This window comes from Brachyistius frenatus, unplaced genomic scaffold (assembly GCF_029030835.1).
Source record: "Brachyistius frenatus isolate BFR_SWC_R1_liver_20210118 unplaced genomic scaffold, ASM2903083v1 Contig_39, whole genome shotgun sequence".
NCBI lineage: Eukaryota > Metazoa > Chordata > Actinopteri > Embiotocidae > Brachyistius > Brachyistius frenatus.
The window spans coordinates 1,733,086-1,748,603 of NW_027210638.1; the positions used below are offsets into that span (position 1 = coordinate 1,733,086).

Here is a 15,518-nt window from a genome sequence, read left to right on the forward strand (position 1 = left end):
TTGAGCTACCCTCTGTTTTCGGTGTTACCTCCACTCAGAAACACAGTGCTGCCATGTTCACATAGGAAACAAGGCTTGTAGAAGTAGTAATTGCTGCTGTAAAGCATTTTAAGAGGTATCTAACTGGTGCTAAAAAGGAGACCGTTATGACGTGAGAACAGACTGTGGCTATCTGTAGCAAGGTAGATCTGTCAAGTTTTGAGCCCCAAGACTGCTCTGTGGCTTTCTTTGAACGTAAGTTGAGCTGGCTGAAGAAAGGACTGATGTGGTCTGACAACCGCCAAGGCCTCAAGACATCATTAGTGATATATGGGTACATTCGATGAAGCCACTATTGTCAGGGGTCAGCCTGAATGGGCATTAACAACTCTCTGAGAACATATGGGCTTGTAGGTTTCTGACTGGATGCTGGGAGAGTACTCGGGCTCTCAAATGATTCCGAGATTTGTTTTGAGACCTCAAAACATCTGCAATAAATGAGTTTTAGTATGAGCGGTGACAAAGGAAGGGATTTTGTCTTTGTTGCTGAAGAGGATTTAATGATGTGCAATACTGGATTTTAGGTAGGTATGGCAACAGTTACGGACAAAATGCAGAATGGACTGAGCAACATTACAACACAAATGAGAAACGGTCTTTTGAAAGTTGATGTGCTCCTAATAAGTGTCTGGCAAGGACCAAAAATGAATCAGCAAGATGGACACTGACGCTTACTTTGTGTTTGGTAAGCCATTTGGCAACACCAAATGAGAGTGGAAGCATCTGGAAAGGTAATACTGGAAAGGTAACAGCAGAGCTGCGGAAATAAAGCATCATCTAGTATGAAGACATTTTTGACGAGAGAGATTCCACCTCAAAGGTTCATTTCAGTCAGAAGGTCAGAGGTTCAAGTTACCGCTTGAACCTCTAGCTATTTAGGGCATTGGGTTTCTGGCTGAAGAAGAACAGTTTGTCCCGAGGTTACCCACCCACCCACACAACCAGAAACAGAGCAAACCTCATGCACAGCATGACCACTGCCAAAAAAAAACAACCTCACCATGCGTGAGTGGGATTGCATTCATGTGTTTATTTAAGTGCATTTGTATATTCATATGATAGTATCTGATTCCTGGTACAAAAAAAGAAAGCAAAATGTTATGCTTCCCCTCATTGAAAGGAAAAAGCTCTAGGAGGCAATGAAAACACAATGGTTGGATTGGGATTAGTCTATGCTGAGCTCTGAGCTGGTTACAGTGTTTCTTCTTTACTTCCATTGTCTCTTTTCCTCTGCTCCATGGTACGAACATGTCGCTTATCAGCATCCCCTTTTGAATAATCCCACTGTGGCATGATGACATTGGCAGCAGCATAAGCTTTTTCCATTATGCTTGCTAGGGTTGTTTTCTCCTCTCCACACCCCACATCTTTTCTATGAGGGAAAGAATCGATTTGTTTTGGGATGGCTGCTGGTTTTGTATAAACAGCAGTATAGGACAGCTTACTGCATAACGTGTTTTGGAGAGAATTTACAATACATACTCCTCCCCCTCCTCCTTCCCTCCCCCAACCACCTCCTTCCCACCTCCCCTCCTTTCTCTTGCAGTTTCGCTACAGAGTTTGTCTCTGGCTGTATTTGTAAATGCTGCATGAAGCCGTACTGGTTAATGTGTTATTGTCAACAAATCCTATGGAGAGATCAAAACCAATACATTAGTTATCCTCTCAGTACTGCCTGACCTACCAAGCTTGTTTGTGGATTTCAGCCTCAAGTCCACTCATGCCCACTGACGTAAATGTTTAACTGTGAGTCACAAGAAATAATGTATTTGTTGGAGACCATGACGGACTATTTTCAGCAGAGAGAGTAATTCTTCCAGCTCAAATTGTTTTTATGTTTCCATGTCCGCAACAGCCATGGCCAGACTCATTATTTTTTCGACTTGCCTGTCTCCATCTTGTGAAAACCATATCTCAGCAATACCTCGAGTGATTTTCTTCAGAATTTGGCACAAATGTTCACTTGGACTTAAGAATGAACTGATTAGAATTTGCTGGTCAAAAGTCAGTGACCTCGCGAAACAGGTTTGTTGCCCTAACTTGAGACTTCATACGTTAATTATGATTAAGATTTCACACAAATGTCTAATAGGATCAAATTATGACAAATATGTCCAAAAGATCAATTTAATTGTAGCATCATAATGGTTTAAAAAAAAAAAAAAAAACTAAACTTTTGCCGCCATTATTTAAGCCATAACTGTAGAACAGGAGGGGAGATTGTGACCAAATTTAACATTTGATCAGATACTGCATTGGTGACACTAATCCTGGGTGTCCACCTTGAAATTGTGGTGACTGTATGGACATTCCGTGCTGTCAGGCTGAAGATGTGTGTGAGGCATCCATGTTTTTTGTAGCTTTTTTTGCAGCGACATTCATATTTGAAGTATTTGAACTGTCATCGCTACAAATGAGTCCCTTATCAGAATCACATTTATTGGCCAAATTCCTTCAAAGTGTTCCCTACATATATGATATGGGTCTGGACAGACATGGAGGTAAACTGCAACTTTACTGGTCGGCAGAGGACTTCGTGTTCCATAAATTCAGACAACAGGTTTGCACGGTGCAATATTTTTACAGCTTTTTTAGATATTGCTGAGTTTGTGATAGGAACCAGAGTTGTAGCTGTTGGTCTATTTGCCACTCTTCATTTTTTATATTTTGTATTTATATATTTATATTTTGTATTATTATAAGGCATGTAAATGTAAATACATCTGCCAGTACCAGTGTGGTAAAGTCATTGTGTAGCATGATCTTTTGTGTGATGTTATAAACCATGTTGATCGCAGAAAAAAATCATGTTATTATTTTAGAATTAAATGATAGTTTTGAACCATAACAAGCATTTGTTTGTTTAGGATTCCGTATCAAGATGAATATGAAGTTACCTGCTGAATTTCAAATTAAAACATTTCCTGTGAAGTTTTCTGGTGAACAGACTAGCTGGGTTTACATTCAATGTGTCCTCCAGGTCCAACAGACACGTTGAGTGTCCTTTCTCATTAGTGGTACTAAATGCATATTGTTATAATCATCAATATTAATGAATATATGATAATTGTGATTTGGGGTTCGAAGACCGAGCCTTACTTGTTAGTAGGATTAATTCATTGTTGGGTTTTGTCTTTTCATGTTCATGAAAACTAAGAAAAATTGGGAACGTCAAAAAATGATCCCTTAACCTAGCTTCTTTCTCTGTATACTATGGAAACAGAGTTGTAGATCAAAGCACGGGGCGCCATTCTTCCAGTCTCATCGAATAAAAAAAATAATACCCGCATGGCTTCTGTGTAGTCATCAGACAGGAAAGCCCTCAGGACACTGTGCGAGACACGGAACAAATACTTTATTGCTCGTGCAAATTACAATCCTGGCCCACTTGAAGACCTCGTCTTGTTTCATGATTGCCTCTTTTGTGTTTGTCTCATCTTTATATATGTTCCGAACCTCAAGGTGGTGCTTATTTGTCTGTATTTAAATGATCATAGATTACTGTATCTTTTCGCAAGAAATGGATCACACCTTGTTTTTCCTAGTACATAAGAGTAGGCGATGTTGCTGAAATGTTCCACAAAATATTCCACAGTTTGCAATAATTATAAAGATTACGCTACAATAATTGTATTTGGTGTCAGTTTCCTCAAGATGATTTTATATGAGTAAGTTGAGTGTGCTAATGTTTAATCATTCGCCATAATTAACTGTATAAATGAAACACTGTATAACCTACAATTGATGGTTGTATCCAGATTATCATCTGATTCATATATTGGTTGTAATTTTGCTCTGTTAATAATGTATTGGGCAGCAGTGCAGTGAGGTCAGTTATGTGCCGTTATAAATATAATGAAATGAGATAAATGTTTAATTAGTCTAGGGTCATTCGAATAAGGTTAATGGCTTTATTCTCGAAGGCAAAGTTTTCAATTGGATTTGGAGCTACAGAACCCTGTGCAGCTGTACTGAAACCATTTACATTCAGACCATGCTCCTCATAGAAGCATGTAATCATGAAATCAAGCAAGCAGAGAAGCCTCACCACTACAAACAACACTCACAGCGCCATGGGAAGCAAAAAACTATTGAAAATAACTGAAATACTCAAATAACTATAGTTGTACTCCGACAAAGGAAATTCACAACTTTAGACACACTTCACTTCAGGCTTTTTCATACATAAATGGAGGCAGTTTCAGCTTTGTCACCGTAAACAAGAATTCAGAAGAGGATTAATTTTGACCCAAATATTGCACACCAGCGTTTGCCTAAACTGCTGCAGTTTCTTGCCGAAGATAAGCGTCTCTCTAAGCTCACTCTAATGTGTGCACTGTGCTACAATGCTACATTTCAACTTCATTTTTTAACATAATTTTGAATGTGTTGGACCTTAATTAAGTTATAAAAGAAGAACCACAAATTCAAACCAAATGTGGCAAAAAATCAACAGGACAGTTCCTTCACCCTACATCCACCTTTCTCTGGTCCCCCTCTTTCAGCTTCACTCTTTGTTCTTGAATCATACATATCTTGAGATAAATTATTTATATAAAAATCATTGTATTCTCAAGACACAATCCTTCTCATCGAGGATATAAAGTCACATACCTCTGCATTTGCAAGAAAGTACTGTATTCACTGGTGTCTTCCTTACTCCAACTAACGACTTTAACTTTGATTGTGCTTTAAAACCTCACTCCTAACAAACAATATGTTTTCTTTGTAAATGAGAAGTTGAAAGGTGTCTGTTGTGGAGGTATGTTTTTGACCACAGTTTTGAGGAGGTGTTTCTTATTAAACTTACAAAACGACAACCATTTATCTGATTTTGTTTCACAGTTTTGATATGAAATGCTGAAATGTTGTCAGCACAGTGAAATGTATCAAATTTTACCAAGTGTCTTCAAGCATTCTCACTGCTGTCAGTCATGTTCAGAGAGAAAATACCCGTCAAACTGTACAGACACAGGCATAAAAACTGGAAGTGGACAGACATTAGATATTTTCTTTTGTCTGTCGAGAATGTGTGGAATTGATATTTTCAATTTAGGAGGCAAAACTATAAAATTACATTTTCCAGTGTAATGTTGGCAGTGCTTGTCACTCTACCTTACCGAGCCTGTGCATATCCCAGCAGCCCTGCAACTTCAAAGGCTGATACTCTGGCGCGCTGCACAGGAGCCACTCTCCCTCTGCATCAGAGCAATGAAATAAATTAGATTTTCTTCACATCTCTGCTTCTCTTTCTATTTATTACTTTTTGAACACAGCTGGTACCATGTTTTTCCACGTCTTCAGTCTGTGGGACATTGCAACAATTTCTGAAATGAGAACATTAGCACTGACACAATATCACGTAAGGATAGCTGTGTAACCTGTGAATTTTCTCTTTACGTGTGGGTTTGTGTGTACGCTGTGTGTGTCTGTGTGTGCGTCTGGATTCCCCAGGTGCTGTGGGCAGAGCAGCAGCTGGTAAGAAAAAGGAAGAAGAGGGATGTCTATGAAGACCCAACGGACCCCGATTTCCCCCAACAGTGGTACCTGGTGTGTAATGGTCTCTTATCTTTATACAGTAGCTTAGATTTCATTAGTCTGTCATTACGACTGGTATGTTAACAATGTCAAACATTCAGTACATGTACTATAATAGTTCTGAAATAGCATGCATGATGAAATTTGTAGTAGTATGCTTGTGGTTGTATAGAAGGAACATCTGTGTAACATTATCAACAAAGAAATAAAATAGGTGCACAGTCAGTAGACATATAATGATTTTATATCTTTTTGTGCCACTTAAGGTTTTAAAGCTTCAGAAATGATCCTTCTCTGCAGTTTACAAAGCTGATTTAAAGATGTATTCATTATTGCAGAAGACAGAACATATTAATTTGCTCATGGTCAGTCAGATAATCACAAATTTAATTTCTGTGTTTTGAGCCAAGGCTTAGTTCTGTAATCTTTACCACCAACCCAAGGTTTTCTGAGTCAAATGTATAATGCATCCTGGGATGTTGTGTTGAATGGAAAATTATATGTCTAGGCTAGATCCACTACTGAACTGTATCACCTGTGAAACATTGATAGCAAATGGTCCTGGCACCATGTCTGTTTCATTTTTCCAGAGATGCTTCTATTTACCGTAATCTCCCCCTTTTCTTTTTTCTTAATGTGCACAAAACCTCTGTCACTGCAACGGATTAATGACAACACTGACTACTCCAGACTTAAATCACCAATGAATAAAAGTAGTGAAACCACCTCTGCCATTCAGCATTAGACCTCTAATCGTATGAGGACTTAAACCCTTTTTCTCATGTTTAAAGTATTCTACACAGCTCTTTCTTGAAGAAAACGAAGCTGGTTAAGCTCAAATATCTCCAGTGCTGACGCTTCGTCTTGTTACCACGACCAATTTTCTGGAATTCAGAGTTCTTTTATGTTGGTTTGTTTGGGTGCACGGCACCATCAGTTTGCACCAAACATTTACTTAAAATTGGTATTGTGCCAGTTGAATATATATCCAGGAATTTAAGATACTTACCTAAGCATCCTGTCACAGAAATGCAGATGCAGGAGTTGTCACCTGTGGAGAGAAATCAGCGGGATACATAAAGGGGAGCAGAGGAGGTTCTCTTTGATGTCTTTCTGTCCCCCCCTGCCCCCCCTCCCTCCCCAATTCCTCTGTGTTCATCTGTAACCATCTCTGTTACCTCTAGCGCTCGCTCCTCTTCATACTTCTCACAGCACAAATGTTTCCGTTATTCATCCAACTCACGCTTTACCACCCCGTATCGCCTATTTGTCTCCCTTCCGCACATCTCAAATGCACGCTGATTGATATTTCTTCTGCATCAAAGGCAAATACCCTCACCAAGATTTCTGACCTGCAACAAGTTGTTTGTCTCTTTCGTTGACAGCGTAACAGCACTAGGAGGCTCACACTGGGCAGCTCATACTGAGGAAGCAGACATGTCGTAGTGATGCATTGAAATTGGTTTTTAAGTGTTCACGACCACCTCTGATCTTCCCTTCTCTGTCTCGGTGTATAGTTTTGTATCAAGCACGGATGTGTGTTTTATCAGTGTGCTATGCGGCAAGTGAAAGGTCTGCAGATGATTTAAGGTGTTACCTCGCTGATAGTCCTTGTCTGTGGTTTGTCTAGGAAGTGTCAGTCACAGCAGATTGACAGATGAACAAATGTTGTATGTCTCTTCCAGTCTGCTCCAACACATCAAGACCTGAATACAAAAGCAGCCTGGGCTCAAGGCTACACAGGAAGAGGGGTTGTGGTGACCATCCTGGATGATGGCATTGAGAAGGACCATCCTGACCTTATCAGCAATTATGTAAGTCAAAAATACAAAATAGTAAAAGATAGGAGCGGGCAAGGGATCAAATGTTTTCTTCCAAAGCATACAGTGAAACCAGCACACAAGATGGCTTTGTTCTTACTGCAGATGAAAAGAGAGAAGGGAAATGTTTCTTCATGCAATTTTATAGCTTAGATTCCACTTCTGGCCTTAATGGTTGTTTTGTTAATTATGAATATGATCCACTCGTCTTAATGGAGATTTATTGTATATGCTAGCATTTGAGTGCCTTATTTGTAACAGTAAATATTATGGCCAATGAAACACTGTTAAATGTTTACATCTTTTCAAATAAATGACAAAAATGTTATTTATTTGCTTTTCTTTCATTTTCTCTGCTTAATCTTAAACACATTAATCCCAAAACCAAGGTACATCCCAAACAGTAAATGTAGTGTATCATACAAAGTAGCCTCCTTTACAATATTTACAGTTACAGAAATTTTTCAGAGAAGAAATTAAATTAAATGAGCGCTTGAGGAGAAATTTAAAAGGACTTTATTGATGTGCTAAACTTTTACATATCCGTTTTAGGACCCAGGGGCCAGCTATGACGTTAATGATGGAGATGCCGACCCTCAGCCAAGATACACGCAGCGAAATGAGAACAGGTAATATGACAAACACACATGATTCATTTCATTGCAAGCACGCAAAAGCACATTTATAATCTGACAAATAACTACGGATGTCCTTTTTTACTTAGCACAAGCTTCGCATAAACATTTGTTGACTGGGAAGAGCACTGGTAACAAAGAAGGTCAATACAGCTTTTGGTTTTGTGCTCCTGCCTGAAGCATTTACATTTAGAAAGCAATTATATAAGTTTAGCACTGGTGTAGTCTTTGCAAAGTCTTGAAAGATTGCTCCCTTTTTTTCTTGCTTCAGTACACAAGCCAAGCTGCTGGAGCAGCATTTCAAGGTCCAGCCCATAACAGCCCTTTAGCCACACTAGCACTTATTTGTTGCTAATACAATACTTGTTTACTTGCCCCTAGTGATTCATGCTCTCCCCCGCCAGTCTTTGGTGATCACATTAAAACATGTTTTCTCCAATTTAATGATGGAGCATTAAGGCTCCAGCACGGATGAATCCTAAAAATCCATCCCCTCCCTTCTTGCCGTCTCTTTAAACGCGATGGTCCTCTGCTTCAGTCCAATCCCCCTGGAGCACATCAGAAGCTACATCCCGCCTCAGAAATGTACTGCAGGATTTGTTTCAAATCTGTTTCTTTTCTAGGATGCCTGCCACTAAGTCTTTTTGTAGTTGTTTTGTTTGTTTTTCTGCTTCATTTCTTTTTCATCCACTTGCAGTTGGTCCGAGGGAGAACCTAAATAGGCTTAACAAGTTCATAAGATCATGTGGAAGCTATTGTGTGAAAATAGAATCATTTCTGGGAAGTTGTTCTAATTTGAACTTACACAACGTTCCTCTCTCTAAGCCGTTTCTGTTGCACAGGTAGTGTTTGTTTTTCTGTCCTCATCTGAAACATGATCTATTCATCTGCCATATGCATTTATCTTGAAAGGGATGAGCATCAGCAAGTTTAGAGCAGAGGCTTTGTTTCTTGTCCTTGCCAACTGCTCGAGCAGCCATGCACAGCGATCCCAGCCCTTCCTCTCGGTGTAGAGTAGATCCCACTCTGTCGTGCTGATGGAACAAAGCACTACTGGGCTGGGACTACCTGACGCGAGTACATTTCGGCTCCCAAACGGCACCACACTATTACTTCAGAAGGCACACATGTATTATAATAAACCCACAGCCTGTAGGCTTGCACCCACACAGTCTACCACCCGTGTCAGTGGCGTTGCCAGAGCAATTATCTTGGACTCGATCAATTTATAGGCATGTAATGAAAAGGAAGGGTGTGTCTCTGTGTCTGCAGCGTGGAGCTTCTGTGTTTGGAGTGACTTGTGGACAAATTATATCCAATAAGTTATGTAAATCACCACAGAGTAATACAGGCAGGCAGTGAGTAATGCTCACAACCCCAACACAATGAGATTATATGAATATATTCATAGGACAACAAAAAACAGGGCAGAGTCAGAAGCAGGCATTTTCCAGAGTCACGAAGGCTAGTTCATTTGGTCTGATGACACGCAAGGCTGATTTTAGAATTTTCCTCTCAGGCTTTATCCATCGAGATTCTCTGTCTTGAGTTGGCAGTTATTGTTGAAGGGAATGCAGGCTTAGTTGAAGCTTGGTTGAAGTCTGGTCAAGCAGGTAATCCATTGTGCTTCATCTTGGAAATGTTTGTCCTTTTTTATCTTTACTTTCGCCCACTTCTGCTACATTATGCCAGTGGGATTCAGACGTATGGGGCTCGGTTTAGAGCAGGAGATAATAGGATTGATTTCACCTCCGTCACCACATGCCAGCAGAAGAGAATTATTTTTATAAAAATCAATCAGAGACGAAAGAACTGTGCAGTATGGTCAATAGTATTATCAATATCATTACCGGGATATTAATTGTAATAATGTCCATGTTTTTTGTCGATACATATCAAGACAGAGAAAACTCTGAATGTCAAATAAAAACTTTAAAAGAAATGTTATTAATTTAAAATTTTGGCCACACTGAATTTGGGTATTATGATGATAAATGATAATTACATTATTTACTGTAAATATAATGCATATGCATTAAACAATAACAATTCTCATTGTGATGAACTATATAATGTCTTTAAAACGCATTATTCTGTGCAAATGTTTTATGGGTTTTAATAAATACAATTAGGGGTGGGGGAGAAAAATCAATAAAGCATAGTATCTTTATTTTATGAGAGAAAACAGACGTTGACAGTTTCCCTCTGGGGACATAATTTGTAGATTAAAAAAAAAAATTGTAAATCATATTTCCTTATAATATAGGATATGGCAATACACAGCATATCACAAAATATTAAAAAATTTCAATAATATTATATCATGACCTAAGTATTGTGACAATGTTGTATCGTTGGGCCTCTAGTGATTGTCACTGAAGTACAGATTAAAATACGTTACAGTTGTAATGTATAAAACATGATCTTCAAACACATTCTGACAATTTTAACAGGATCTCTATAAATCAGTCTATTAAAAACCTAAATGTTTAGAGTCATTAAGTTAATAGGAGCCACTTTAACTTTGTTATATTTATTTTCCTTTACCTCTGGAGGATAAAGGTTAAAGGATAAAGGCTCATTATCTCACCACCGTGGGTCAGTGCAGCCATATTCACATCTCATCCCTATTATGCAGATTTTTAGTTGACTCGTTTTCATGTGCAAGGTCATGGTGTTTCTTTTTTTCTCTTTCAGGTTGTCTATAATATCGTATATTAAGCTCTAAAACAAATTCTGAGTATTTGTAGAGAAAGTAGAGGAAAGTGATTTGACTTTTTCAAAGCACGTATTGTATATAACCAGACACTTCGGCACACTTGACTACTTCCCTCTCTTCTTCAGACGTATTCAGCTATACGCACACAGTTTCGGTCCCTCAAACTTTTCTGTTGAGAGCTATTAGTTTCTGCAGGAAATATTGTTTGCTTGCCTGCTTGAAAGTCTGTATGGAGACAGCCTTTATTAGAAAATGATTGGCATGTTACACAGCCTTTTGTCCATCATTAAAAACCTACCACTCATCACCTGAATACTAACTCCGGTGAAACTCAAGGCTGAAGGAGGAGGCGGACTGGCTAAACTGGATGATGGTATTGAGAAAGACCAAGAAAAGTGTTTGCTCGCTTTTCTTGCCCGAACAAATTGCTTTGTCCTCGGTGGGCGCCTGGCTATTTTTTTCTCTGACCATGAAAGTGCCTTTTCAGCAGAAAGGTATGGGATGGGAAAATGGTAAATGTACCAGTCACTGCTGAACGCATACATCTGAAGTCTAATTCAATTACATTCTTAATCTCTTCTGACATTAGTTAAGGTTGGCCAGTCGTCCTCTGCATTAGATGGATGTGGGAAGACCTACAGTTATTAAGAGATAAAGTCATAGGTGACTTTTAGTGGAGCCCTTTTTTATTTAATCCAAGCAAATGTATTTAGGATGATCATTTATCAGTAATAGTACTGGACATACTTTGGATTGAACAAATAAGAAAGCTATTTAAAAAAGGAATGAGTAAAGGTCATCTGAAATGTGAAACTTCAATTAAACATATTTCATGACCACAATGTATGGACCATAGTGATATTAACAAATTATACCTAAAACTGCTGTCGGTTTAAGTTTCTTTAAAAGGCTGAATAGATATTTATTCATGATGTTAACAGTATCTCAATCCAACCATATTGCAAAATCAAAAGGTGACTAAATGTTTCAGTGTGCTATTGTCAAGACAGCAAGTCTTAAAACATTTTTTCTATTTGTCACTGGAGGTTATTGGACACCTAATTGGCAGAAAATAAATCTCAATCCAATTTAAATTCTGACTGCAACGCAAGAAAAGAGGGAAAGTGGTTACAGGGTTAACTACTGTCTGCAGGCACTGTGTCCTTGGCCAAGACAAGTGACTAAGGCCTGAAATGAACCTTGCTTTAATGTGTGAATGGAAATGAAAATGCCTGTCCTATGCCCTGCAAATCCTTATCCCTGCTGTACATACGCTGCATGCATATCCAAGTCTGTACAGAGGTAATAAATCTCTGTCAAGGGGTTGATACGGGACAAACCGGAGTGAAGGAGGGCACAAATCAAAGAAGACAGCTTCCTCCTGCCTTGTCGGCTTTCGCACCTCTGTTACAGTGTTTGACACAGCAGGTCGCTTCTGCGCTGCATTGTCTCCACTGCTGACACATTTTAGAACGCAGCATTTTGTGGAATTGGCATTCCTCATGCGTTCAATAAGTGATTGTTTTTCCTCAGTGGTTTAAAGAGCAGAAGATATTTTTAAATAGACGAACTTTGGTGCAGTCTGTGTGTGTCTGATTAGCTGCAATTGTTTCTCACTCCGTCATTTCACGTAGAAGATGAGCTCTTCCATGTAGATAAACAAGTTAACTTTGCATTCAGTGAATGAAGAGTCAGAAGCAACGCTGTGCGTTTCCTATTACGAGACTCGTTTTATAATTCTGAGCCTTGATAGTTTGACAAAAGGTTTTCTCAGACTCTTAAGGTGACATTTTTACTGTCACAGGAGAAAAAAAAATCAAGAAGAGAGTAGGGGATGGGTACACAAGAAATATTTTCTGTTTATTCTGGCCATCGCATGCCAGAGGTAAATTTCCCCTGTTATTTAAAGAGTTTTATCAATTATTGTTTATAAAGCTGCCACTCTTACCCCAGCCAGAATATTGTGCTTCTGCTTCTCCTTGTCTTGTTTATTCTGCTGTGGACAGCCTGTTTATTTTCCAGACAGACTTTTCAGAGGGGATGTTGGCAGGGACCTCAGTCTTACACCAAAATCCTCTGGCTTACTGTCTGCCCTCCTGCTATTATTTTTGCCAAAGAAAAGTACAGCGTGATTGAAAACTGCTGTTGTCTAAACATTTCATTAAGGTAAAGCCCATAGTGATTGGAGGTGGCAGTCCAAAGCCAAATCAGATTCTACAAGACGTTACTGATCACTGAGAGTAAATCAATATTACTCTGCTCATTTGACCTGATACTGATGAATGGGATGTTAAAGAGATTGTGTCTGCAGCGTGTGGCGATAGTTCAGTTTACGCGTGTTACTCGATGTTGAGCTATTTATTTACTCTTATTAAGTTACTGTGATCGGTCCGAAGCCATTTGAAGTCATTTAAACATGCTTTGTTGTGTAAATGAGTTTAACTAATTTCTTTAGACACAGATGCTGTGGTGGGTCATTTCCTTTTCAGTTACTTTATCATCCGACAATGATCATTTTAACCACAGTAGCTGCATTAAAAGAGTTTATTTCCTCTTCTACCACAATGTTCCATAAAACACACTGATAATACATTTTATTTTTTAGAGTAGCACAGCTTTTATGGTGTTAACACAAAGTAAAAAAGACAGTTCAATTTTGTTCCCTCCAGGTCCGCACAAGTTTCCACCCATGTAGAGACATGCAAATCAGATAGATTGGAGAGTCTAAATTGCCGATAGGTATGAATGTCATGACTAGTTACTGTGTCTATCTGTACTTGGCTGATGGTGGACCGACAACTTTTCCACTGTGGTTCTCCTGCCTTCTGCTCATTGGATGGATGAATAGGCAGCCATCACTGCAAGTGGGCAGGACAGATAAGGATTTACGGTTTGTTTACTCAAACCCGGGTTATGAAAATCTGAAATATGACACAAAATTAATCTGATCTTTCTCTTTACAATGCTGGAGACAGAACCTCTGTGTTCGTCCACACAATGCAGATATCTCCACTTCGCTCTCCAGTGTAACCGTTTGAACAGACCTGCCTGAGGCCACAGCTGAGCTGTGCCGAGTGGAGCAGAAAATAGCCTAATCCTTTTGGCAGCTACAATCAACGGACCCTATTCAATCCCTCTAAAACAGATCTAAACCAATAGAGCAATGCCAACAGACAGATCCTACAGTTTAACCAAGTATGGGTTAGACATTAGTCACACTAAATGACGCATATTTTAGCACACTGCTCTATACATCGCAACACAAACACTGCATTAGTGTGTGTGTGGGGTCCCATTTGTCTACCTTCCATAAGCATAAATTCTCCAAGCTCTAATAGACATCTTACTGTTCCAAGTACTTTCAAAATTTGAAAAAGTGTGTCATGCTGGCTTTTAGAGGTATTATGTCTCTGTTGCTCATCTACCCATGGTAATATCTGAAAGATTTTTTATTTCGTTTGGGTCCATTGATTTAGCTTTGCGACTGATGTTAAACATAAAATGTCCTGAAGAGTACTACTTGGTGTAACAAAACAGCAGTATGACGTCTTCTGGGTCTCTGGGCTTTTCTTAAGTTTGAATCGTAATCCTGATGTGGTCACCAGGATCCTCCGTTTCGGCTCAAAACTGCCTTAAAAATTGAAAGTGTCAAGTTGCATTATGAGAAATGTATGATCCAGTGTTTTTGAAGCCTGACCCATGTTACAGACTAAAAGTCAGAATCCTCAGGCCTCTACTGTTTGATTAGCTCTTATTCTTTATTAAATTTGTTTCATGTGAGTCCCCAAAATGTACTTGTTGTTTGAAAGAACACTGCTAAATAACTTGAGCCGACATTTATGGTGAATTGATAGGCATTAGGGGGTTACAAATAGTTGCTAAGCTAAGCTAAGCTAGTCTCATCAAAAATGGAACTGTGCATCAGGCCCCCTCAATTTAGAAGAAATCCAACACTGATTTAACAATCAAAATATAATTCATAAGTAGCAGTTAACCCTTTGTGTTAAGCTTTGGATGTTAAGCATGCCTTGTATTTACAATAAGTTTAAAGCCAAATTTACTTCCATCTGCTCACTATACATCCCAGTGTCTAATAGCAATAGCAAAAAATATCCAAAATGATTTCAAAAGAAGAAAAAAAATAGTGGTAAAATCATAGAATTAGTCATGAGCAATAGGTGAGGATGTGTAATGTTAAATCATTGTGCGAGTAAACAATCTGAGTTGAATTCCAGTTTTCAGGTTAGGTTTAGGTTAAGGCTGATTTCATGATAAGATAAAAATGAAGGCTGTTTTCAATTGTCACCTCCAATAAGATAATAGCTTTTTTTTTTAATTTTTTTTTTTTTTTTTTAAATTTTTTTATAGAATGTAAAGGCTAGATGGATGTGCATCCATCAATTGACTGTGCAGTTCATTATATGGTCTCTGGTTACATTGCATCATGTCCACAGAGATTGTCTTATATGACATATCTACATTCTCCAATAAATGGCAGTGCAATGACTTCCCCAAATAGGATGCCTTGTCCTGAAGAGAAGAGATAAAAGCATTACCTTACTCTGTCCCTTGTGCTCCTTCTGATAAGATAAGGCAGGTCACATTGGTTGTGTGAAGACAGCATCTCTAGTTCAGCAGCCTTTTATCTAAGCTTTGTTGAAGCTTTGTTGGGTCTTTTCTCCACAGCTTGTATTTTGGACAAAGTGTGTAGCTTTTGCCATCCACCGGTTCGCATACTAATGATTTATTTACAGTGATTGTGCTTCT

General features: G+C 38.7%; 1 protein-coding gene across 3 annotated transcripts in view; it reads left to right on the forward strand.

The window, feature by feature from the left end:
- furinb (furin (paired basic amino acid cleaving enzyme) b) overlaps positions 1–15,518 on the forward strand; it is an 80,096-nt gene that overhangs the window by 43,120 nt on the left and 21,458 nt on the right. For all 3 annotated transcript variants that reach the window (XM_069701902.1, XM_069701905.1, XM_069701903.1), the window contains 3 exons: positions 5,494–5,589; positions 7,263–7,391; positions 7,950–8,026. In XM_069701902.1, the coding sequence (XP_069558003.1) occupies positions 5,494–5,589; positions 7,263–7,391; positions 7,950–8,026 (302 nt within the window). The remainder of the gene's footprint in view (positions 1–5,493; positions 5,590–7,262; positions 7,392–7,949; positions 8,027–15,518) is intronic.